We start from the raw sequence: 26,470 nt of genomic DNA, 5'->3' as shown, positions 1-26,470 counted from the left end.
TACACATGAAGTTCTTTTAACTAGGACTTAGCTGGAATCTCTTCACAAAACTTTCTTGCCAGACATATGTAAATGGTTTTCATGGTTAACTTAATGGCACGAAATACATAAGAATTGTTCTTCATAATGCAAGACATTTTGCAAAAGTAATAAAAAGTTGTAACAGATTTTGCATACCAGAAGGAGTGAAATATCCCAAACTGAAATAATAATTTTGGGTATGTTGTCAAAACTCAGACATATTGTGATAAAATCCCAAATTTCACGTGATTTCAAGTGGCAAGGGAGGAGCCAAGCAATAGCATCTTATTTATGAATCTTGCACAGGTTCAGACTATTGTTGTGTAGGAAAAAAATGTGTACTTAACTGAAGGATATGCCAGGGGGACAATTTGTCTCCAAATCAACTTTACATTTGGAATCTGCTGCTCAGAAGGAAGGTGCTTGCAGCTTTTCAGTTCCTCACACGAGTGAGTTGTTCACGTGGCAGAGTTTGTGAGGTGTCCCCCCCATTTCAAGAAGAGGGGCCCACGTGCCCCGAGTCCCCATGGGGATCAGTGCTGGGGCTCAGCATCTCCCAGGTGCCAGCACAGACACCCCAGCCTGGGAAGGGGCTCCTGGGCACAGCTGCTCCCTGGTGTGAGCTGCTCCAAGGCTCTCAACCACCAGCTCTGCTGCTGCTGTCTTGGCTCATTATCCTTCCAATAAAGCTGCAGCATATGGTGTTTTAGCATTTTCTGCAGGGAAAGCTGGATGGGCAATGGCTGTGTGGTGTAGAAACCTCCCTGTGCTCAGAGCAGGTGGGCAAATGTTTGCCTCTCTCATTGCTAAGTGAGTAAGGAAATACCGGGTTTGAATTAGCATTGTAGGCTGTATGGCCAGGAACTCCAGTCTTGGGAGCTACAAAACCAATCAGAAGGAAGGCAGAGATTTTGTGTGGTTTGTGGGGTCACTGAGTGACCACCAAGTGAGATGGAGAAGTCAGTCATGTCTCTTTACCTGCACTCTCTGAAATGAGATGATGTAGTTGAGCTCCCTATACTTGAAGGCAAACATCAACAATACTTTCTATTATGGCTGATTTTAAATGTGTGATCTTAACTGATTTTATGAAAGTTTGGTTCTGGGTCTTTTTTTTTTCAAAGCAATTTTTTTTTTTTTTTTTAACCAAAGATCCATTTACAAAGAATATTTTACGCTACCCAAAACTGCAGCCCTGCAAAGTCCAAAGTCACCATTCAGAAGTGCTCCAGATGATGCTTGTTTGGGTTACTGTGACCTTGCTGTCCTCCAGGGTCTTCTTTCAATAGCTGAGCTAGGTAAGAAGGAAGGAGATTTAGGTGCATCTTTGTCACTGCCGACGTCAAGAAATTAATTATCCTGAGTCAGGTTCCTGCAAATCAAGAAACTGGCTGTCAAAATGAGATTCAAGAAACAAATGCATTGTAGTGGGGTTTTGGTTTGTTTTTTTGATATGATATTTAATTCCCTCTCCTACACAGTCCATCCCAAGACAGGGATTTCTCACAGATATATCAAACATTTCCAGAGAGCTGATTTTTATTCCTTTAGCATGTCAGGAGCACTCAATCTGCTTCTCCCCATATAGCAATTTATTCTACTTCCCACTTCTCCTCTTGATTCAGTTTGTGGATGTGGTGCTGGTAAATGCCTTGCCAATAATGAAAATGCTCCCTAAAGAAGGCAACTTTGATCCTAATCCTGGTGGTCCACATGTGAAAACTGGCCATTAGAAGGGAACTGGAAGCAATAGGCACTAAACTATTGTTCTCATGAGTCATCACAGAATACTTCTGAGCTGGAATTTCTGTTTCCAATCAGGTTTTCAGCTGGATGTTTGGAGTCTGATTTTTTTCTAAGAAATAATAATTAAAAAAAAATAAGGAAAAGAACCTCTCTTTCCCCTCTCCCTCATTTCTTTTCAGACTTCACTTTAATCAATCCCCTGGTGCATAGCACATTTCCTTTAGCTAACATGCAATCTCAGAAGAAATAGCATTTTGTATTTTTGAGGAAAGATTGCTGCTGTGAAAAGAGTGTGTGTCTGGGTTTTATAGGCATCGAGGCTGCCAAAGGAAAAAGTAGTCTTGTAGAGGACACTGCAAACATATTAAAACTAGATATTAATTCTTAATGTAACTGTGCATCCTGCATTCAATCAAGAGCAGACTAAGTACTACAGTGTTGGAAAGCAAAGTGCAATTTGTTCATTTACCCTAAAAATCAGGTAAATCATCCCTGGAATTATAATTGAGAACTACTCAGAAGTCTGTATTATACTTTTTACATGAGCAAAATCTGGCTTTGCAGTGCTTTGAGGAGAGCTGGTTTGGATGGTGCAGGAAGCTGCAGGGAACTCAGGTCATGGTGGGAAGTTTGCTGCAGTAAAAACAACCCCTTTTTCTTGCACAGTTGACAAACAGGTAGAAAGGTCACGAGCTGGGTTTGAACATGATTATTAGCACCAAGTGTGCAGGAACACTGGGAAATGTGGCTCCCTTTGAAGGCAGTCAGTCAGCTGCCGGGGCCATGCCAGCACTGCCCTGTGCCGTGTTACTGTGTCCTGTGTCACTGTCACTGCTCCTGCCCCAGCCCTGAGTCAGGAAACAGAATATCAGAATATCAGAATATCAGAGTATCAGCACTGCTGCTGCCTTCTGTGGGCACTGAGCCCCTGCCTGCAGAGAGAGCTGGCACTGTGGGGGCTGTCCAAGGAGCCTGAAGGCTTTGGAATTGTAGCAAGTAATTGATCCACTGCCTCCAACACATCCTCTTTGGGTGCCACAGAGGAATCCTGGCTCTGCCTCAGCAGAGTACATGCAAGGAAATAGACTGCAAGAAGGGAATATGCTCTTGCCTCACAGTTTTGGAAAGATTTGCTAATTAGTTCTCATAATGCTCCTAAAATACATGCTTCCAACATTACTAAGAGGTAAAATGAGGCATGAGGGTCTTAGAGATATCCACTGTGTCCCTGGGCAAATCAGGAGAAAGTTAGTAGCACTGAAATTAGCATTAAAAGCAAAGAGCAGTTCTATCGACTAACTTTCCAAAGGAATCCTTCTATCTACCTGGTAAAAGGCACAACCCAGAATCACTCCAAAGGGACCTGAGATCTTATCTGGGTGTAGATAAAGGAAAAGGCACGAAGCAGTCACTGGGCCTCTACCCTTTAGGAAATGAGGAATATGTTAATAGTCAAAGGATTTTAATAAATAGACAAAAGTAGAAACTTCAATTAAGTGTGGCTTTTTATTAAGTTTTGGACCATGAACTTTCAGAAGGCTGTAAGTAAGGCAATCTTGTGACCTAAATAATTGCCAGGCTTCCTTTTCTCAGGGGAAAATAATGAAATAGATTAGCTCAGACTCATTTCATAAAGAATTAATGGTGGAAAATGTAATTAATGCCACTCAATATATGTTTGCAAAAACAAATCTTGTCAAATGTAATGTGATTTTTTGAGAGGGTTGCAAGTTGGTTTGGTAAAAGTAGTGAGGCTGGGGTGGTCGAATTCTGTAAGGCTTTTGCCTTTCTGCAGTGTGACATTTTGATTACTGCAAGTAAACCCACTCCAAACTAATGAATGATTCCAAAAGAATATTGAAAAATTAATATATGGTGCCAGTTGAATGGATTAAAAATTGCCCATCTAGTAGGGAGCTATTAAACTGGAAGCCTGGCTGGTGGATTTGGTGCTCCATTAGTCTCAGGTCTTTTTCCTGACTCTGCCACCGTATTGCCCTGGTCTAGTTGACAAGGTGGAGATTAGTCAAAGGTAGACCTCAATGATCTCAGAGCTCTTCTCCAAGATAAATTATCCTGTGATTCTGTGAACCACAGGGATGTCAGTCAACTTCAGTGCTTTATGGTTTGCAAAATATCAATGGGAAAACAACCCCTCTGTAAAAACACTTCAAAACTGTTGAAAACAACAATATATTATTATCTGTGACATTTAACAGCAGACTCCTGAACTGTCCAGTTTTTGATTTCTTGTGTGGAGTTGTTCTGGGTTGTTGGTTTGTTGGGGTTTTTGTTTTTCTTTTTAATCAGTTGCATGGTGGAAAAGCTGATTATTTGGATAGCTTGCAACTATCCCAGAGGCGTGACTACTAGGTAGATACATAGCCAGGAAGACTCTGATCCACATCTCTCTATGGCAATTTGCTACCCCATAATTTGGGCCCAATTGTAGAGAAATAATTTAAAACAATGTGTAAGACCACAAATCACACTTGAAGAATGGATGGATGTTTTTGTGCTAAGGAGCAGAGCCTCTGACAGAGACTTACTGCTCACAGGGATGACACACCTGAGGAACACACACTTTGTTGGTCACAGGGTTACCCAAACCATGGCGGTCCTGCCAGGGATTCCTTGTTTATTCATCCAACGAGTTGGTTTAACAAGCAGTTGGAGCACAAACTTCATATTGAAGGGATAGAAAATTCTACCTGCTAGACTGTCAGCTGTTTGCAAAAAGGGATGAGGATTTCAGCAGATTCTTCCTAGGCTGTACTAAAGTCAGAGTAATTTTCTGGAAGTTATCATCTACTTCAGCCACAGCTTTTAGGCTTAAAGTGTGGATTAATTCCGGGAACTCCTCTAGACTGCATGAGTTTGGAGGTCAGGAAGAGTGATCTCAGTGGTGCCTTCTGGCTTTATAATCAACAAATTGACTCAATTAGTGATGTGATTTACTTTATTTTTCCATTTAATTCCAACCCTACCTTTCCCTTAATTTATGTCCTTTCTGTTCACTTGGTTATTTTTGTTGTAGCAAAGTTCCTCCTTTGCAGCATGCAAAAAGAACTCCCTGTTTAATTTAAGGAGAGCTTTTGTCTGCTATTACAGGGACCAAGGTTTGGTCTCACGTGAGATGACAGACCACAAGAAGGTTTTGCTGCTGCAATACTCTGAGCCAGAAGCTGAGCTCATTTTCGGCTCTCTGTGGGCTGCACTCTGTGCTGCCGCGGGAGGAGCTGCTGCCCACCTGTGCTACCTCAGGTGCGCTCCGAGCCCAAACTGCACCCGGCAAAGTCTGATCCTACTGAAATGGGCTGTGGGAGACTCGCATCAGAGCCTCGGGGCTCCTGTGCACGCAGCAGAGGAACACCCCGTTCTATTTTTATCGTTAAATATCTGGTTTGTGATGCTGATTGTGCCCTCTAAGGAAGCAGAACCTCAGCCAGGGGATGGCCAGGAGCAGGGGCTGGCACACACCCTGGCTGGCTCCCCAGGGCATGGAGTGAGAACCAAACCCATGCTCTGAGCCCAAAGCTGCTGGGAGTGCTGGGGCTCAGGCCACGCTGGGGAGCCTGCAAAACTCATGGCTTTAATTCTCATGCCTCACTTGTACTGATATAGAAGCTCTGAAATTAGGCAGGTTTTCCCCCCAACCACCCGTTTTGCTGCCCAAACATTAAAAAATCAACGTGGCAACACTTTGGCGTAGAGCAAAGCCTCCCTATCAGCGCTGCCACCTAAAAGTCGGCCCCTCGGAGCTGCACAACGTGTCCTGCAACACATTTCTGTCATTTTGGCAGCCTGAACTCGCATCGCTGCCCGTGTGTGCGGGGGCGGGCAGCACCGGCACCGCCAGACCCGCGGCGTGCGGGGTCTCCGGCGCTCCCGGGGCTGTGTGCGGGGTGTTTCAGTGTGTACCGGCTCCGGTTCTGTTCCGCTCCCGGGGCTGTGTGCGGGGTGTTTCAGTGTGTACCGGCTCCGGCTCTGTTCCGCTCCCGGGGCTGTGTGCGGGGTGTTTCAGTGTGTACCGGCTCCGGCTCTGTTCCGCTCCCGGGGCTGTGTGCGGCTCCCGGTTCGTTCCGGTGTCGGGGCTGTGTGCGGGCTCCGCTGGTGCCGGTGCGGTGTGTGTGGCGGCTGGCCCCGGTGCCGGTGCGGTGTGGCGGCTGGCCCCGGTGCCGTGTCCGGGTCCTGGCTGGTGCCGGTGCGGTGTGGCGGCTGGCCCCGGTGCCGTGTCCGGGTCCTGGCTGGTGCCGGTGCGGTGTGGCGGCTGGCCCCGGTGCCGTGTCCGGGTCCTGGCTGGTGCCGGTGCGGTGTGGCGGCTGGCCCCGGTGCGGTGTGGGGCCGGCGATCCGCGGTGCGGGGCAGTGACCGCGCCGTGACCCGGCCCCGGCGCGCTGCCCGCGCTGCGCCCGCGCCGCCCGCAGGTGGCGCTGCAGACCGAGCGCCCGGCCCGATGGGGACAGCGGGCGCTGGGACACCAACACCGACAGAGAAATGTTCCTTTTTCCTGGCTTTCCTTTGGGCCCAAAGCGCGCACTGAGCCGCTGCTGGCACTCCGCATGCTCCCCAGCCATTTGGGGGGTTTTATCAGAGCACGCGGCTAAATATTCCCGAGTTTGTCCTTTACAGCACAGTAAAGGTTCTTCTTGTAGCCTTGCTTTTTTATTAGTTTTCTTTTTTAAAATTTATTTTTCTTTCTAGTTTCCTTACTTTTGAAGATAATTCCTGGTTAATTTTGTATGAAATTAATAATGCACCGTATGAAATTAATAATGCACCGTTCAGGCATTAATACTTATTTCACAGAATCACAGAATGATTTAGGTTGGAAAAGACCTCTAAGATCATCGAGCCCGACCTTTGACTGATCACCATCTTGCCAATTAGGCCACGGCGCTGACTGCCACATCCAGTCGTTTCTTGAACAGTTCCCACTGATTAAAAGCTCCAAGGATGAAAAAAAGCTAAACTTTAGTTTATATTGCTGCTGTTGCTTGTTGAATGGCAGCTGTTACATCGCCCTTGTGGTCTGAACTGACAGCAGATTAAACCTCAGCATCTTAATTTTATGTTCAAAATAAAATCTTAACATTGTGCTAATAACTAAATATTTTATTGTCATATTAGTAAAACTCTTTTCTGTAGAGTTTTTAAAAATTTGTTTTAAATCTTGAATCTTGCAGTGCTTGTTCAAGCAAAATTACAATACTCTTGTTTGTTAGAATTGCATTCAAGCACAAACAACTGCATATTAATTGTAAGATTTTTTCTTCTTCTTCTTTTTATCCTTTTTATTAATTTGCCTCTAGTTCATAAATATACATAGCATCTCCTGGTAGCCATTTGAAAAACAGAAGTGATATTGGTAGATAAAAGAAGTATTTGTTTATCTGGGTTCAAGATAAATAATGAAAACTTTTTTCAGAACATTTATAAGTGCAGACAAGGGCAGAAAAAAATTCTTCATAATTATGTATCTCATTTACCTAAAGTGTATGATTGTATGTGCAAATTAAACTTGCACACACATGCTAAATTAGGTATTTGTGAGTGCAGTTACTCAATTTGTATGTACAAATTAAGTTAGCCCAATTAATCACTATGATAGTCCAATTTTACACAATTGTGAATCCACTGATGACAGCTGAGTTGTTTTGCCACAAATGCTGAAGTAATGTCACAGGGAGATGGGTCCAACTTGTGCACAAGTGCAGCACGTGCTCTTGCAAAAAACCGCTGAAAAATGCATTTTATAATGTGTCAGTTATCATCACTTCTGGGATATGCTATTTATGAAAACCAGTTATGGCTATACAATATTTGATCAGTTGCTGTGAAGACCTGACATCAGAACCATGCTTCTCACATCTGGCCCTTTTGTTTGTGCTAATTGCGATGACGATCATGGATTCAACCTGTCTTAAATCTCAGATGTATGAAGTGGGCAGATTAAGGACATTTGTTCATAATTAGGATTCCTAAATGGATATCTGCAAAATGCTTCTTGGAATATTTATGGTCTTGCTCCAGCAGGGCTTCTCGTTGTGCAGACACTCTCTGTGTAATGACTGCTGCATTTCTCGTGCCAGTGTAGTCCAGTCCTTTCAGACCCAGCCCAGCCTGTGTATTCTCCATGCAAAAGCAAAGGTGGAAGTCATTGAAATTAAAGAGCAACTCTAGAAAAGCTGAAGTTTATGACAGAGAATATTTTTTCTCCTTTGCTTTTTGTCAACCCAATGGTGCCCCTGTAGCCCTAACAAATGTCCTGACGCATCCTTGCCTTCCCTTGGCACTGGGGCTGGAGCAGCTCTTGCCCCAGTGCCCAGGCAGCCCAACACATGCTCAGGGCTTTAAGGCAGCTATTACCCACGTAAGCATTTACAAGTGCATTTAGGCTAATTCCCAACATTGGATTTTTACCCCCAGCTGTTTTGTTTACCATATGTCACCAAAACCCAGAACTCCTGTACTTGGAATATCTCTGATAACAAGGAGCACCTGCTAATGCTCCCAGTGCTTATTGGTACAGATCCCTTGGCCAACAGGAACCGGTGTGCCTGGAGACACTTGACTTCTACCACAGATGACACAGCTCTGTTCTTATGTGTCTTTTTTGTTTGCTGGTATAATTTTCTGACATTCCTAGAGCCAGGAAAAGTGCATGGGGAGTTTTAGCATGGGGTCAGATGAAGCCTGGTGTGTTGGTATTTGAGCCTCTTCGTGTGTGAGCTGGGCTCAGCTTTCCTACCTGGTGCTTTGTGCTTGCTGATGAGCACAGATGTCTCTGGTTTGTTCCTGTCCTTGGTGAGCAGGCAGAGCTGTAAACCCATCTCTGTGAGGGACTGGACTCTCATCACCCCAAAATGTGCAGGATGGCCCCTTTGCTGGGAGCCTGTGCCCTGCTGTGGTGGGGAGAGGGCAGCAAACCGTGCCCACTGTGCCCTCCTGGGCTGGAGTTAACTGAGCAGCCTGCTCCCTTGGAGAGAAATGAGAGAGAAAAAAGGCAGGCAGGATTACAGAGTATGTGTGATCTGTATAGTGTGTGTGAATTTATTTTTTTTAACAGAGCTGTTTATGACCTGGTTTTGTTAATTTTAGTTATCCTGGCTGAAAAATGTGGTGCTATATTATGTGACTTTGTTTCTTCAAGAGGACCAGTGAGGGAATGGGGCAGGAATGGAAAGTTTCGGTTGAAGCAGGAAGAAGAAATATTTCTTCCAAAAAATATGTTTTTTTAGTATGTCAACATTTAAATGTGAATTGTTCTGATCAAATATTTACTGCTATCGGGAGCTGTGTAGAACATTAATCTTAATTTGTTTTTCTTTTTCTCCAAAGCAACGACTCCAACATAGCTAGGAGATCTGTGTCTTTAAAAATAAATAATGTAGCAGAACGGCATATTCTTTGGTATAGAAATGCTAGCCTGTGGCATCTTCTGCAACTACAAAGCAGTCTCGAGTGAACTTTCTTCCCTTTTTATTAATAATTCCCTAAATCAATGAAGAATCTTGAAAAGTTCCTCTTCACTTTGCTCCTGCACTCCTCGTAGCTGCAGCTCTTGCTCATGCTGGCTCATTCCCCACCACCTATCATTCATTTGGATAAATCTGCATGTGGAATTTTGGGCGCACAGGCTGCAACACGCTAAGTCTATGTGCAAATACAAAGCCTGTTTTCTCTTTTATTTTTTTGGTCAGCCCAGGGTTTTGTTTGTTTTTTTTTTTTTTCCTGAAGGTGGCAGTGAAAGAAAAAAAATAACTCCCTTTGAAGATTTAAGAATTTTATTACAAAACAGACGGACAAGTACTGTATTTTACCCATTTCCCCTTGTGCCCATGAGCGCTGACAATGAAAACTACAGCTCCTATAAAGTGCTGATCAAATTGCAAAAGGTGGCCTTTCCCAGCAGCCTGGCACACTCTAGCATTATCCCAGCTTATAAATAAACGGATGGGCTGAGCCACTTTGGCTTTTTTTTTTTTTTTTTTTTTTTTCCCTCTCCCTCTTAGTCCTTAGCAAGATAATTGAGGATCATAATGGTGGGAAAGGACTGCAGTCATCATTCGCTGCCTGTCAGGTATCAGTACTCATCTTCGTGTCATCCGTCACCATTGAACCACTCTGTCATCTTTCCCCAGCCTTCAGCGCCGCTCCTTCTCATCGTGTTCATTATCTCCGGCTCCGACTCAGCCCCCTCCCCCAGCCCCTGTAAATGCATCTTTGTGCGACTCTCAGTCTTCTGATTATGAATCGATGATCATGTGGTGTAAGAGAGATAGATGGCTTTTAGTTCCATCTTGTCTTCTCTAATTGTAAAATATTAGTTACATTAGACTGTGTCTTTTGATTAATGGAACTTATTTGGAGTGGCCTCTCCCAGCCCTCCCCCTTCCAAAGTCCTCCACTGACTTTTGAGAATTGAGTGATTTCACTTAAAGCAGACAAATAGGCCCTTCAGCAAGGAGATAGCTGAGCTCTAATATTGTGGGCAAAGCAAGCTCACGGAGCCAGAGTTGTGTGTGTGTGAATGTGTGTGTGTTTTTAAAGAAAGGCTTCAACTCTGCCTAGACAAACACAGACCATTTATTAACGTGCGTACAGCCGTGCTATTTTGCAAATCCAGCAATTCTTATAAAGCTGCAAAACAGGACATAAGGCTGAATGACTTCTGAATTAAATTAATCTTAGATAGGAATTAAGAGCATCCTCGCTTTCACTTTGGATGAAACAGGTCAGTCCAGAACTTTGATGTATTAATGCTAGCATAAAGTGTTATCTTAATACTCTCTTTTATACTTACAGGACATATCATCAGCCAAATGTCTCTTCCTTGTACATCTGACACTGCGAGACATTCGTCCTTTAATACAAAATTTATCTTATTTGGCACTATTTACCTAAACATGGTCTGTTGATAAAGTCCTTGCTGTACAAATGGAAAGGCAGTTGACTAAATCCCTTATTATAAATAATCACTGTCTATCTTTCAGTGTAAATTCAAGGACATGTTCACTTTCAAGCTATCAGTTCAATTAGAAAAGGTCTATTCACTGTCGATGTCTATATCTCATGGAAATAGGAAAGCACAGTTAATAAACAAATCAAACTATTTTAAAAAATAGCACAGTGAATTATGAATTCTAGAGCCCATGCTGATGGTGACACTGTCAGGACACATGCTATACAAAAATATATACAAGCAGTGTTATCTAAATTTTTTATGCTACCTTCAGGATTTAAATCTGACCTTTGTGCCTTCCCTCTCCAAATCTTTGACATTATTTCAGAACAAAATGCCTATACTGTACCATATATTAAAATTTAAAGAATAAGTTTGCACACGTATAAAATGCTAGTTAAGCCTTTTGCAATTTACTTCTTTCTGTTAAGAATAGGAAGACTGGTTTGAGATTGTGAACAATTGTGTGTACAGTAAGGGCTTGGGATTGACACCTGCCCCAGAGCTGAGGAGCAGGGGCTAGTCCTGATCTTCCTGATTTTACTGTAATGGCTGGGACAGTTTCTATATCTGAAAGGCTTTCACTGTGGTAGCCATGTGATTATAGAAAAATCTCTGTTCTTTCTCGAAAAAGGAACTCTCTAGCCTTTCAGGTTACAGAAAATGCTTGAAAGTAGGAATCCAGAAAGCTGGAAAAAGTCCAGAAACCCACAACCCCCTTCTGCCAAGATTTCTAAAATATATAAATATTTTTTTATATATTGCACTATATTAATCACATCCTATGGAATTTAAAGGAGCTTATCCAGTGGCCTGGATCTTGATACCTGGAGGCTCAGATGAAAAGGCTCTATATGCAAGATCAGTACTGCTCTCCATCCATGTGTTTGTCTGAGATCAGAATTTTGCTCCTGATGGCTATTTCCACACAGTATTTACCACCCTAGAAGCAGTGATTATATTTAATGGCAGAATTTCAGTTGACTTCTCAATATGTATTGAGTTGACCTTTAAGTTAAACCACAGATTAATTTTTTTTAGTTGTCTCTTTAAGCACATTTATAGACCTCTCTGTTCTGATTAGCATAATGGTAGATAGAGGAAAGTTACCTGCCTCAGATTATTTGAAATCAGAGAAATTGCATCCTTTTCTCCAGCAGGCAAAATATTTTGGCCCCTTCTAACCACTGTATGCATTGGTTTTGTTGCAAAATGGTTTTGGTTTATACACAGAGAAGCCCAAGTGGATATCAGTTTGCCTGAAAGCCCAGAGCCTGCCATTGATTTCACATAAGTAAATCTTCTCCCTGGAAGTCGGTGGGAGTCAATGAAGCTTCCCTGGGATTGAGTGGCTCTCCTGCAGGCTTTGGTGTGCTGGGTGCTGCTGGCAGGGATGTTTGCCTCTTTGCTACCTGACATACTGAAAAAGTTCTTCAGAGATATGTAGGGAGCTCCCTGATTCTAAATCATTGAACACATACCCAAGCACCCTAAATGGATGCAGTGTCTCGCTGCCCGTAGAAATTTGGGCTTCTCCAATTTTGTTTAAAATAAAATCCTCAGTAGCATCTGCTCCTCTGCATAATGACTGCCACAGGAGCTGTTGGAAGGAGATTTTGGTTTTGTTTCCTTTGACATCTGAGGGTTTTGCTGCACATTCATTTCGTTTGCCACATTCATCTCTTTCCTGGGTGGTTTTAGGGACATGAGTGACAGCAGCCTCAGCTCTGGGTGTTGATTGTTTGTCTGTGTGTAACCCAAGAGCAACCAGCTGGCTCCATGTGCCCCAGTGATGGTAAAATTCCCATCCTCCCAATTAGCAGCCATTTGTGAGCCCTCCCTGCCTGCAGGAGAGCTCGGGATGGCTGTGGATCCCTGCACAGGGGCTGGGCTGCTGGACCCTCACCTGCACCCTCACCACATAGAAATAAATGCAAAGATAACTGCAGAAAGGAGCGCAGAGTCACAATGAGACAATGGAATGTGCCAGCTTTTACCCCCAGGCACATTTTCATGTCTCTTTCAGGAATCTTTGTAAGTAAGGGCCAAGTTCCAAGGCCCCAGCTCAGGGACAAGTTGGGCTTGGGCATTGTGTGAGCTCCTGTGAATTCCTACCAAAGTCTGTGGGATGACTTACAGGCTTTGTAGTATGCATAACCTTCAGCAATTTGCTGAATCAGGGCCTAAATACTGAAATATTCTTCAATAGTTCTGGCTCCACTATGAAACTCTAGAAGGCACATTTCCCTCTCAGTGTCTCTCCATAAGACCCATCAATGATAATGGAGTTACATTAGGCACATCTAAAGTTAATTATACTGTTACCTCCCTCTTGGCCTGTTTGTCAAAAAGAATACGATAAAAAAAAAATCCTCTGTCTTCTAATATCTATTTTTATTTGAATTTTGATCTGCCATCTAGGCAAAAGAGTAAAGACCACACTGAGAAGAACTTTGGTAGGTAGGTCTGGATGTTTGTTAGCTGAGAGCCAGCATGGGAAATGTTGTGTTAAGAAAATTTGCAGAAAAAATTCTATGGAAACCAAAGCAAAATAAATATTTCGGGCAGGCTCTTCCTTTTAAAAATTAAGTGGGTGGCTTTAAGGGATGCTGATTTATTTTGGAGTATGGGTTTAGAGGCATGCTTCAATTGGAAAAAACAAATTCTAATGTTCTCTAAAAACTCAGGAATTTATAATGCACAGAAGAGGTTGAATGAAACAGTAGATTCAGAAATTTTACAATTCACTGCATATTAAAAAATAAATATTTTTAGTGTTTGTTTGACTGATTTTTTTTTAAACATGATTTCACATTTAAATGTGGTGTCCCAAACACAGGTCTCTGAATATCTTTATTTTGGTATGTGAGCATATTGCTGGGGTATGCCAGGTTTGCCTAGGGATCCAGTAGCTTTGACATACTCTAGTTTACAGTACCTGGAGTGTGCTCAGTTGCTAATGTGTTTTGCATGCAAGATCACTGTGCTTCAGCATGACAGCCAGGAAAAATGTCACTTTATTTTTAATTGCAGCAGGACTTAATCTGGGGGAGAAAAAAAAAAAATTAAAATTGCATTCTTTGTTAGAGAATTGTTCTACAAGAGTCCAGTCAGAAAGCTTCTGGTACTTAATAAAGTTCAATTCCTCCCTGAGCATTCCCGTGAGCTCCCATGGAAGCCAGCAGGAGTTGCACATGGGTACCGAGGGCAGCGTTTTGCCCTTAGGACTGAATTTCCCAACTGATTATTCTTTGAGACTGTCTTTTGATTAACAATCTGTTTGCAGCAGGCTAGGGCCAGGGAGGCAGTGTCTACCCCACTGTTCAAATCTGTGGCAAAATATTCTACAGAGAGCTACTTAATAAATATCAACTTGCTCCAATGGTCTTTGAGAAATACCTCAACAGATAGCAATCAATCGAGGGCTGAGTTGGGAAAAAAAATACAAAAGGACATCAAAGAGGTTCTCATTCCCAGTCTATTGCTCTATTTAAGGGTCCTATAATTCGGTGAGGTTGTGTGCTAAATAATTTGTAAGCCTTCAGAACATCCAGGTTATTGTTTGTGGACAGATGGTGCATCACATTTTATTGCTTATTCCTTCTGTGGTTTCTCATATGCAGGACTGATGTGCACTCTGAAGTCTTTGTTTCCTTGCTAAAATCTCTAATCTAAAACAGGCAATCAAGCACACAGACAGTGTTTCAGAAAGCATAATCATAGTTTTAAAGGGGGAAAAAAACATTTCAGCTGCAGTTAGGAAGCAGATGTGTTCCCTGAAAATGTAAAAGGTTATCAGAAGTATTAAAATAGGGAAATAGACACAGAATTTGGGAGCGCTGGGGAGAGCATGTATTTTCTCCCAGTACTGCAGGGTAGGTGTGCCTTTTCCTAGGCTACCTGCTTTGTATCTGTCTCTCTGTGGAGCTGGTGTAGCAAAAGCCTTCGGAGACCGGCTTTTGCTTCCACCTTTCCCCTGAGATTGGCAGTCTTTGTCTTTTACAGGCAAGGAGCAGCCGTGCTGTGATCCTGGAACCACTGCTGCCCCGAAGAGTTAAATCATGTTGATATACAGGAAGGAAATGGAATAGACTAACTCTACTCTTTTCTTCCTACGGATTTTTCTTTTTATTCTGAAGATAGAATTACTGTTTGTAAGCATCTGAAAGTCATTAGTGGCTCTGCAGTCTGTCAGGTGCCGACGCAAAAAACTGCTGAAACTGAACGGGTTCCTGTGCGGAGTGCTGGGAATTTGTCATGTGCTGATGAGCAGTTATAATAATATATGAGCAAATCACAAGCATTCTGCAAATTAATCAAATTTTTTTTCCCCTTCTCCCTTGTCTCTGGGAGAGTGGCTTTGCCGGCAGACGTAGGTGAAGCAGTTTTACTCACAGATGGTAGCTCTGGCATCAGATGGAATTTATATAACAGTAATTCTGATTTCCTGCCAAAGTAGCACTGAAAACACCAGGGAGATTGTACAAGACAAGTCATGTGGTTTTGCTGAGGTTGTTGTGGGAAGTTTAAGGGGGGAAATCTCAAATTTTCCTCTTTGCATTTATTGTTTTAGCCTGAAGGGCCAGAAATCGTACACCATTCTGCCATCGGCGAAATCCAACACATCTTTTTTTATGAATTGCGCTGAAAGAGTGCTTCCCAGCTGTTGGAACTGCTGGCGGGGAGGGAGCCACATGACTCCTCATCCTTTCCCTTTCCATACAAGGATTAAAGAGGGGAGGGTTCAAAAGGTTGCTGCACTACATGTTGGAGTGAGGCAGGGTCTCCCTTCCCAGGAAGCGATGCCATGTTCACTTAGGTTATACTCCCTCTGGCATAACAAAACACAGGGGGGTGTTCAGGGCTTCAGGAAACACACTGCCTGTGGGTCTCCCTCCTCATTAAAATGGGAGGGTTTTCAATGAGGTTAGTTGGGTAGATTAAGGCTATTAGTTGTGTCTCTGATGACATTTCCAGTTTGATCAGTGGAAAACAGAGATGTGGGGTTTTTTTACCCGTTAAGGGAAGTGCTTGGTGCACTTGTTATGTGGCTTTTGCACAGATGAAACATGCACTGATCTGATGGCAGATCCTATCCTGACTCAGAGCAGCACGGATCTGTTCAAGCCACGGGCTGGCAGCAAGGATGAGAGAGCAGAATAAGGCCCAGTGGCTTCTGAATTGGATCATGTTTTTAAAAACAAAAGCAGTCTTCCCTGGAAAAATATGACGGTGTTTTTATAATAGCCACATATTGAGTAATGCATGGAGCATCGCAGGACTGCTGTGACACTAAAAGAAAAAAATAGAGGCAAGCAGAATGGGAGAACTTTCAGGGGCTGTTTTTAATAAAGAGGTGAATTCTTTCTGCAGTAGGAAAAATGATAAAAAGATGGCGTATCAGCTACATTATGCAACAAAGTAATGCTGCTGTGTTTTTATAATGTAAGGCACTGCCCATTTGTTTTGGTTTACGTGACTGCAGTGAAATAAGTGGATTAGACTGAAACTTTAGCATGCTTCATTGCAGCTGGTTGCAGACATCTGTCATTCCTCAGCCATACATTCTGGATCATGCCAAGAAGAAAAAGCAAAGTCTGACACCTTTCATTTTACAGAGCCTTTTATAGAAAAGAAAAGGAGAAGGGGAGAAAGCATTTCCTTTGTGACTTGATAAAAAAGACACTTTTTTCTGTGACAACACCAACAGCACTTTCCAGAGGGAGAGGTCCTGCAAAGTTAATGCTCAATTTACTCTTTGCAGCCCTTTAATTTTTACTGTTTGATCTCCTGGTTTGTTGAATGGGATATAATAAAAATACGTTGGTTTATTTTTTTACAGAAACATTAGCTATATGTACACCTACATCAGAAATGTGCCTGGTGAAAGCTGGGTTGCTGTGAGCTCCCACTCAGGCTGTGCTCGTGGTAATTCTATGCTGTGATGGCACATAATGCAGAAGCATTGCCAATAATGAGTGGTTCTGAGAACTCCACTCACCAAATCCCATAAGCAGATAATAGTGAATAGTGATGTTTTAGCAGAATGATTAGTGGGGTTGTGAGCTACTCCTGGATAATTTGAAATATTAGCTATTAGTGAGCTAGATATTTATTTACTTAATGTGTTTTGTTCTTCAGTCTCTCTACTAACACAACACTGGAGTTAGGGAATTGTGAGGTACATGACAAGTGATAATGTGACAAAATACCTTCTAAATTACCCCAGTTATGTGAGAAAGCAACAACAAAAATTAAAGGAGAGCATGGTTAATCTAAGTGACATCATACATGAAGAAAACAGATATTCTAGCTTAGGGTCTCACTTCAGCAAATGTTACAGCACGTGGATAATTCCATCCCTTCCCACCCAGGGGATTTATGGACCGTGGGACTGGTGGGGAGGCTGGTGCCCTTACAGGGCTGTGCACAGAGGGGGCAGGTCTTTGTATGGCTCAGGCTCTGTCACTGTCCAGTTTGACACCAGCTGAGGATGTGACGCATCCAAATGTTGGCAGGAAAGATTTAGAAAGCTGAGCATGGGATTTTAAAAATTCCATTCTGCTAAATAAAATAAATAAACTCAAGACAGTTACCCAGAGTGAGAGAGAAAATTCTATTGCATTTATGAATTGCTAGGCAGAATAAAGGATGTTTGGTAGCAAAATCACTAACAAGGTCTTTTCTATTAGCTTCTGAATTGAATGTTCTCTTTACTAAAATCCCAGTGCCACCAGTATAGCATTTATTCTGGGAAATCATAGGTACATTAAATTCAAATACAGCTTCATTCAAGAAGTGGTAAATGCTCCCTGAAATAATAAATATTTACTGAGACAATTAAAAAATATGACAGAACATTAGCGAGAAAACTTGTGAATGACCTAGTAGGAAAACTGAGATATTTTGCTCAAGGGGGTTAGAATGGGAATATAATGTTATTGAAGTGATTAAAACAAGTAAAGGAGTGAATAGACATAGCAATTAATTGAAATATGTAAGTAAAGGCAAAGGTGGGACTCTGAGCATGTAATTTTGATGATCAGAAGAACTTGGGCTTAGGTAATATTAAAGAAAAGTCTGCTGCTTGCCTTCAAAATGTGTTTCCTTAGTTGCAGTCTCCCCAAAGCACGAGAGAAAGGGAAGGCTGTGAGCACTGTACCCTGCTCCCTCCATGGGCTTGGTACCTCTCCCCCCTCATGTGGAGGGGCCCAGGCTGCAGAAATGAAGGGATACATCAGGGTTTGGGAGAACAGAGATTGGTACCAGACAGGAGGAAATGGCTGGAAATGAAAGCTTGGCCAGAAAACAAGCTGCTGTGAGTTTAGGATTATGACTGCTGTAACCATTGCAATTATGACTTCAGTCAGAGTTTGCCTGCTTTTAACAACAGGTATCTAGTGCCCTTGATAAGAACTCTGTCCTCTACTTATGTGTATAAACCAAAGTAAATAAATATGTAAAATTAAATGTAATTAAATTTCCCAAAGCATGGGACAATGATAGTCTGGCATTTCAAGCTCAATCAATGACAGCATTCCCACTAACCTCGTTTGGAGCCCGCTGAGGCTCCGGGCTCGTAACTCATGTTTGTCATGTCAGAACCTGAACTGATGCCATTGTGCACAGGGCACCATGTGTGCACCCACCAGCCGTGCTCTGACACACACAGATCCTGAGAAAGCACAGTCTTCTGCCTTTAGCTCAGAATTTTAGCTTTACAGGGTTCCCATAAAGTTTAATATTTGTTTAGGAAGACCTTTTCAGCTATTCTGCTGAGGCTATTCCTTTCTTGCAAGAAGAGATGCATTTCCCTTCTAAATCAAAAGTTCTTCTGAAAAAGAAACAAATTCTGTGCTGAGTGGCTGGAGCTGAGTAATTCTGTGGTTTTACCAACTGTGCAAGAAATGGGAAATGTTTGTTTTCCCAGGACTTGCAAGTCTCTGTTACACCATCAGTGATTTCACTGGCCATTTCCTAATTCTCTTGTATTTAGTGCACTACAGATGGCTAACAATTTCCTCACTCTACCTCCAAATAATTATAATTTTCATGTTCCACATACCAAAGGCAAAAAATGTTAAATTAATGATATTTTCCATAGTTTTGTGCGTGAATCATTCAGTAAGGTAAAACCATATTGAGGAAGGACATCAGTAGAATTTATCAGGAGTGCCCAGGTGGCTGTTAACCTCTGTGTCAAACCAACCTGCACTTGGCTGTGTTACATTGCAGGGATGATTTGTTGGTGGTTTTTACTTCTTTTGCTTTTAAAGGAAACTTCAGTGTATGATAATTAGTGACTGTAGCCTTTTGAGACAGGAATTGAATAATTACTGTAAGAACAGTTTTTATTTTAGGGGGAATGTGTGAAATTAACATAATATTTTAATAATATGTGTTAAAGGCAAAGTGTAGCACCAACTTTTGCTTTTCTGTGTCATCATTAAATATTTTAGTGCACTCATCAGCAAGCTGAAATACTTATTTGAAAACACCAAGTGCTGTGTAAGGCACTGGCTTAGGAATAGGCTCCACCTTTGATTAATTTCAGAAAAGCCACCTAGGTATCTGAGGGTTTAATTCAATCCAACGATTGAATTTTTTGTTCAAGTAAAAATCTTTGATAAAATCAGTTACAGATTAGGTCTTTTTATTTTCCAGCTCTTCTGCAGGCAGTGATACTTCAGTGAATTGCCACCCTGCTGTTGCAAGTGCCCATACACTGAGTGTCCATCTCTGGAGGGCACCAGGACTGCAGTGTCATGTGGTGGCTTTGGGGTGGGTGCTGACCTTGTCATGTTTTTCTTTTTTCCAGATATCCTTATATTTATGTAGGATCAGGCTGGTGGCTGTGTTTTGTCATGTGCTGAGTCTTCACCCCAAAGTTATCCTCCCCTAATTCAGATCTTTCCAGTAATTCACAGCAAGAGAAAGGCTCTTCCAGGTGGCAGCACCTGAGCTGCTCCAAAGTGCTCAATATTGGTGAGGAGCGATTTAACTAAAGACACTGGTGCCATGAGCAATTAATCTGATGACCTCTAAGGACTCAGCAGGACTGAGCCTGGTAATGAAGGAATTCAGCTAAATAGAGCCGATCAGGGGGTTGCCCTTGCTTTAGGAGTCCCAATGGAAATATGTAACCCAAAGCCTTAGCCTTGGTAGCTGTAAGTGTTCCCTGACCTTCCTAAAATCCAGATAGCTCTGCATTTTTTAAAAATGTTGTTCCAAAGAAAATCACCAAAAGGCTTTTTGGTTTGACGACTTTTCTTGGTCAAGATGAAGTAGAGTTTTTAAAATTTAGTTTTGGGGTTTTTTTGTAATCCAAGTAACATATAAACTTCACAGAATATTGAAATTTTCCCAGAAGATCATCTTGGTTGGTCTTGGACCTGTGCGTAAATAAACATATACTTTTCAATTGTTTTATAAAAACTTTTATTACAGATACCAACCTGATTGGGTGTATTTTAATCTGTCTGGTATTTGGGGAGTTTCATAAAATGCATATTTTGAGACCAATAAAGTGGAATGGCTCAATCAGAGCCATTATTGTCTATTGGACAAATATATTTATTCAGCATTTTCCCATCCATACTGTTATGCTCCAGATCCGAATGGCTGCTTTAGAGCCATTCTGCTCTCCTGGGTAATGCATGCAGTACTTGGGATGTTTGCTGTGGATAGGAAATGTATTTATGAAAATTTATACGTTAAAAAAAGGAAATTGCACTAGCCAAGATTTAAATGAAAATAGTTTTCCCTTTGCAAATGCCTGTTATTATGCTCTAATATACTTTCAAATGGCAGTGTTCACCAAGATGCCTGGGACCTGCAGGCTGTGGTCTGAGAGAGACACGAGCTCAGCCCAGCAGTCCCTGCCAGAGAACTGGAGATGCTCAGAAAGCCTCCCTTCAAGCACAGAAAGCACCCAGCCATCGTTGCCTGCTGTTACTTCTGAGGCAGCACGCACTTCATGTGCTTAGAGATGATTGTACCTCAAATACAACATTTTGTGGGGGGAAAAGGACTCAGAGCAACTCTGGGGAGCACCTGAGGAGTTGCAGGCTTACTGAAGGTGTGAGGGCAGGCTTTGCTAGGCAGCAGATGTGTGATTACATGGACCATTCCACCAGCAGTGTTGTGGGACCAAGCATCCCGGTGCAGCAGGCAGTGCCCATCCATCCTGAGCCAGTCCTGCTCCAGTGCCTGGGGCTGGCCAGGGCTGCCCTGCCCGTGGGGCACTGCTACGCTGGCCCAGCAAGTCGAGTCCAGACCTTCAGTGTCCAACATCCCAACTAAAGAGATTTGTTTCTGAGAAATTCAAGCCTTTGAGGCTTTTTCAAATATCTCTTTGCGAGGAAATAATTTGTTTTAAAGAGGTAATTGCTGTTATTTTTGATTTTCACCAAAAGGATTTTCTTAAACCAGGCAAAGAAATCTGAAATGAGTTTGCCGTATTGCATCTCAGTAAGTGCTATAGCCATTGGCCATCTAAGGAAAAACATTCTGTCAGATAATCATGGCCATTTTTGCATTTTAAGGGAACAAATGTCATATCTAAGAAACACATTTTATTCAGAGCTTAATTATAATTTATAGTACATTGCACAGCATTTGTTTTCTGTTCATCATGTTATTGCTCTTCTGTCTTGCCCCTAAATTTATGCATTAAATCGTGTGTGTGTGTGTCTGTATGCGTGTATCTGTGTATATATGTACACATATGCAATATAATACAAAGTGGTGTAGTGGGGACAACAGACGGCTTGTGTGTGATGTATTATTGGCATTTTTCTTTCAAATTACCATTTTCTTGCTGCTTTGGGAGAAAGCCATGATTTTGCTGTGATTAGTACACTTTTAACAATCTGGAATAAATTCCTGATCTTATTCATGTGACTAGCTCAATGCCCATTTTTACGTTTTAGAGCAAACCCCTACATATGTGCCTGCAATACCACAAAAATAAGATGTTTCTTTGTGGAAATTTTATAGAATTTGGATGCCGATCAAATATTTTTAGAAGTGGAGAATTAATGCGGCTTGACCATGTAAATGATTTTTTTAATGAAAAAGACTTTCGTATTCATCACTCTTTCTCTCTCTCGTTTGTGTATTCCTTTGTGCTAATCTTAAATAATGGATCTATATCAAAGTTAATAAATTAGTAACTATTAGCAGTGTTTGGATTACAGTGACTAACCCAGTGCCACTTCATTGACATTGACTTTTTATGTGTTCCAATAATACATTTTGAGTTTTAAAGATTAGACAAAGCAAAATACGGTTTGGCATGTAGTTGAATCTTTAACACTTGGGCAATGGCTTTGTTTAAATCCAAGGCCCTTACTTGAGGTAAACTTTCATTTAAGTGGCCCTAAACCCCAGACTGAGATCCATGTCTTTCTCAAAACCTACAGTTTCTGACTGTTCAGCTGATGCACCATGTTGGGCTGCATCAGTCATGCCATGTTATGAAACCTAACGCGATGTGACTGATGCAGCTTGACATGAAGTGTCACAAAGCAACATATCACATCACAAACTTGAAAGAAAAGAAAACAAACTTTACTTTTTTTTCCCCCTCAAAGCCTAAATTAATGAAGCAGCATATATTTTTAAAAAGGTGGACTAGTTTCAAACACTGAGGGATTTTTCTTAATATGGGCCTGCAGAAAACTTCTCCATCCTGGCCAGAAGGTACTACTTATCCACGCTCCTTGTGCTCCCTAAAATTCAGTCAAAAGTAGAAAAGATGATGAGCTTGGGTCCCCTCAGCACTGCCACTCCTCCTGGGTCTGATCCTGGGAGGTTTAGATCTCTTTTAGAGGAGAGGCTTCAGCAGGTTCTGGAAGTGATTGCCCCTCCTAGGGAAATCCATACATTCTAAAAGTGTTCTTTGAGTCCAGCCACCATTGTTGTCATTTTAGCTAATTTTGAATATTACTTTCTGCTCTTCCACTTCCTTAGACTGTCAGCTTCCATCCAGAGGATTGCAAAGTCTCTCCACCTGCTCAGTCACAGCCTTCATAGAACATAGCTCCACAGCAGGATTATTTCAGCTGCAAACAATACATTGTCCTCTATGCTGATTTTTGATCAGAGAAAGATGCACACCATCATTTGCCCCCCTAGTCCACGCACTTTCATTCTAATTCTTTTTACTTTTTACTACAATTGCAATGCATATCACATCATCTCCTGAGCTATCAGGAAGATTCCTTTCTTCTTTTCTTTTTATTTTATTATTTTTTTTTTTTTTCTGGAGGGCTTTCATATAATTTTATTGGGAGATATATAGTGGGTAAAATGCATATGAACTATAGCTTGCTAAGAAAGGACCTACCAACCACTGCTAGATAAAGCATTATAAATTTATTGCCAACTTATCTGGGAAGGGTTATTTTAAGAGCCTGCTGCCCACAACAAGTTTTCGAGCTAAAATTAATGAATGGGGATACCTAAAAGAAATGGGAATTTTCCTTCACCCCTTAGTTACAAGCAAATTGCAGATATTGTTATCTTTGCAAGCAAGAATAATCTCTACTTTTTGTACTACTTCTGCTGTAAACAATGTACTGCTTGCTTTCCTATGACCCTCACTCTGTATACATATTTATATATTATTCATATCGGATTAAAAATGAATGTGCTCTTTACCACAGTTGTACTGCATAGTGACAATACAAATTAACTTATTGTGTACTTACTTTTCACAAGGCAGTGATGTGAAATTTTGATGGCCTGAAAAAGTAAGTCGTGGGAGAAGCAAGGCAGAACTGAATCCTTGTAGGTGCACTTTATATTGTCTGATTTATTAAAGTGCCTTGAATTAATAAATGACATTCTCTGCATGGAATTTTGAACACGAGTTTGAACTTGGTTCAGTGGTGGGTAAAAAGAGTTGGCTTTTAGTCTGGTACATGTGAGGTGGTTAGCTCCAGCCATGCTTTCTGCACTCCTTGCTTAGAATTTGTTCTTTGCAAAAAAGAATTAGGATGGCTGTTTATTAAGAGCTGCTTGTGGGTAAAGCATTAGGAGCTGGTTGGTGAGATCGTAGGATCATGGAGTGGCTTGGGTGGGAAGGGACACTAAAAATCATCTCATTCTTACCCCCCTGCTGTGGGCACGGACACCTTCCACTATCCCAGGTTACTCCAAGCCTTGTCCAGCTTGGCCTGGAACGCTTAGAGGAATGGTGGGATGATGGTGCAGCCACAGCTTCTCTGGGCAACCTGTGCTAGGACTACTCTTACAGGGAAGAATTTTTTCCTAATATCCAACCTAAACCCTCTGTCTGTCAGTTTGAAGCCATTCCCTTGTGTCCTGTCACCTTGTAAATAGTCCCTGTCCATCTTTCTTGTCAGCCCATTAAGATACTGAAAGGCCACAATTAGGTGACCCCTCAGCCTCCTCTTCTCCAGGCTGAACCATCTCAATTCTCTCATGCTTTCCTTACAGAAAAGCTTCTCCATCCCTCAGATCCTTTTGGTGCTTTCACAGGACTCGCTCCAACAGCTCCATGTCCCTCCTGTGCTCGAGGCATAACATAGATAAACATGCATGTTGGAGGCTTTAGGGGGCAGTCACACTTCTGGCAGTCTTCAGCCTATGAAAACAAAGGGTGAAGGGGAGCTTTCCAACCCTGAGGAAGGAAACAAGGCTGCATTCCTGGGGCAAGGGCTCAGGACACCCTGGGTAGCAAGCAGCATGGTTTGGGGTGGCGTTGTTATTACAGTAAAAATGGCAAGTTGTTTGAGCAGCCCAGGGCACTAATGCTGGTTCAAGTGAATTCACTGTGCTACAGAGATTCTCGTGCTCCTGTGCCAGCAGCTGCCCATCTCCCATCTCTGCTGGGAGGACCATGGCAGCATTTCCACTCCAGTACAGGTAGCATCAGACCAGTTCACAACAGGTGTCTGTTTAGCTGGTAAATTCCCACCTAAAAGCAGGGGCAGAGGGTCCAGCCCCTTCCCCATTGCAGGAAGCATAATTCTCCTCTGCCCCAGCATCTCTTTTTTATGCCTGCTAAGTAGTACCACAGCAGCAAGGGAAAATGTGCTCTTCAAATGTGGAGATAGGGTATTGTTTTTCACTTATCCTGGCTTTATGTAGATGGTCTGGCACATTTATTTATTCATTTATTTGAGCAAATTAAAGCAAGCTAAGCGCATTTGACCTCAGATGGTCCTGGTTTAAGTTAATTTGAGAGACAAAGCTCATAAAGTTCCAGTAAAACACATCAACAACTTCCCAGCATAGGTTGAAATGTGATTGTTGAAACATAACCTCCAAAACCAGATACAGCATGGAGATTTGAAGTCACAATAATCTGAAAAATATAGGAGAGCATATTGATAAGCCCTACTGAGAAATTATATCTTTCATTCATGCCTTTGTTACACGGTCGATTGCTGTTTTATCCATAAGAAGTGCATCTATCAGATTTTGTGCATTAACATTCCTTTTCTAATCTGGCTTGGACATTTTATTTTAAAGCTGATGATAACCTTGGGCCCTGGTCCAGCAAACACTTACATGCTTGCGTATCTTTACTCACAGGAGTAATCTCAGTGGAGTAAATGTTTGCAGGTTTGAGGCCTTGGCTATCTCAATCCATTATTTCTTTCCATTAAAAAGTAATCTGTGCGATTGAAATAAAACATACAATTCTTTACCCGAAACCCACCCAAAGACAAAGTGTGTTTATTAGACTAAGGGTCTGCACATTGTCATCCTTGAATTGCACTTCAATAAAAAAGATAATTAACAAATGTAAAAGAAGACAGTTTCGTACACGCTATATTTACAAGAACTTGGTTTGGATCCTGGGCTGAAGGATTTACAGCTGGGGCTGAGGAGGGAGATGGATTAGCTGCACTGCTCTGGAAATCCTAAGCAGAAAATTTTTGAAATGCAGTTTATTGAGGAAGGGTGATGGCCCCTCCCAGCAGAAAGGGGCTCTGGAGTGTCCCGTTTGTCTGGGCTGTGCAATGTCCGCGGGCTAAAGCAAAAACTAACCAGGCTGTCGTCTGTCACACAGGTCACCGGCCTTTCCAGTGCAGATACTGCCCCTACAGTGCCTCTCAGAAGGGAAACCTGAAGACCCACGTGCTCTGTGTGCATCGCATGCCTTTCGACAACAGCCAGTACCCCGACCGCAGGTTCAAGCGCTCCAGAGTGGACTCGGAAGCTGCCGGGAGCCTGGAGGAGCCGGCGGCTGCCAAGGCAGGGAGCTCGGCAGAGCTGCCCGAGGAGGGCACCAAGGCCCAGGAGTGATGCCCAGCGGGCCCAGCCCTGCTCTGCTGTAGCCTTTACCCTGGCTTTGGACATGTGGTTGGTGAGGGCTGGCTCAATAAACCCCTTCTGAGGAAAGGGATGGCATGCCAGTTCCCAGAAGGGTCCAGAATGCTGAAAACATTCAAATATATGTATATGTACTTGTACCCACACATGTACATATATATATGTATTTACAGACACAGAGATATCCAATCATACCCACATTGAATATATATCTACATACACGCACACACACAAAATACACACATTCCATACGTGTGTGTGTGTGTAAATATATATATTACACATGCAAAGTAAATTTCCAGCCCTTGAAAATGGCTGCTAAACAGTTACCTGGCAACTAGTACTTCCAAACAATGTAGGTGTGATAATAAAGTGATTTAAAAATGTTAGGAGGTTGTTGGTTATTTAAAAAAGCAGGGCAATTTCAAA

At 42.3% G+C, this 26,470-nt stretch overlaps 1 protein-coding gene across 1 annotated transcript in view; it reads left to right on the top strand.

Moving 5' to 3' along the window:
* The window catches only part of ZNF536 (zinc finger protein 536), a 331,239-nt gene extending 305,225 nt beyond the window's left edge, over positions 1–26,014 (top strand). Inside the window, exon 9 of the mRNA XM_059481763.1 lies at positions 25,779–26,014. Within this exon, the coding sequence (XP_059337746.1) occupies positions 25,779–26,014 (236 nt within the window). The remainder of the gene's footprint in view (positions 1–25,778) is intronic.
* Positions 26,015–26,470: the final 456 nt, after the last annotated feature.

Source organism: Ammospiza nelsoni, chromosome 13 (genome assembly GCF_027579445.1).
Source record: "Ammospiza nelsoni isolate bAmmNel1 chromosome 13, bAmmNel1.pri, whole genome shotgun sequence".
NCBI classification, from domain to species: Eukaryota; Metazoa; Chordata; class Aves; order Passeriformes; family Passerellidae; genus Ammospiza; species Ammospiza nelsoni.
The sequence above is the reverse complement of the archived record's forward strand: the minus strand, read 5'-3'. Positions and strand labels throughout refer to the sequence as shown.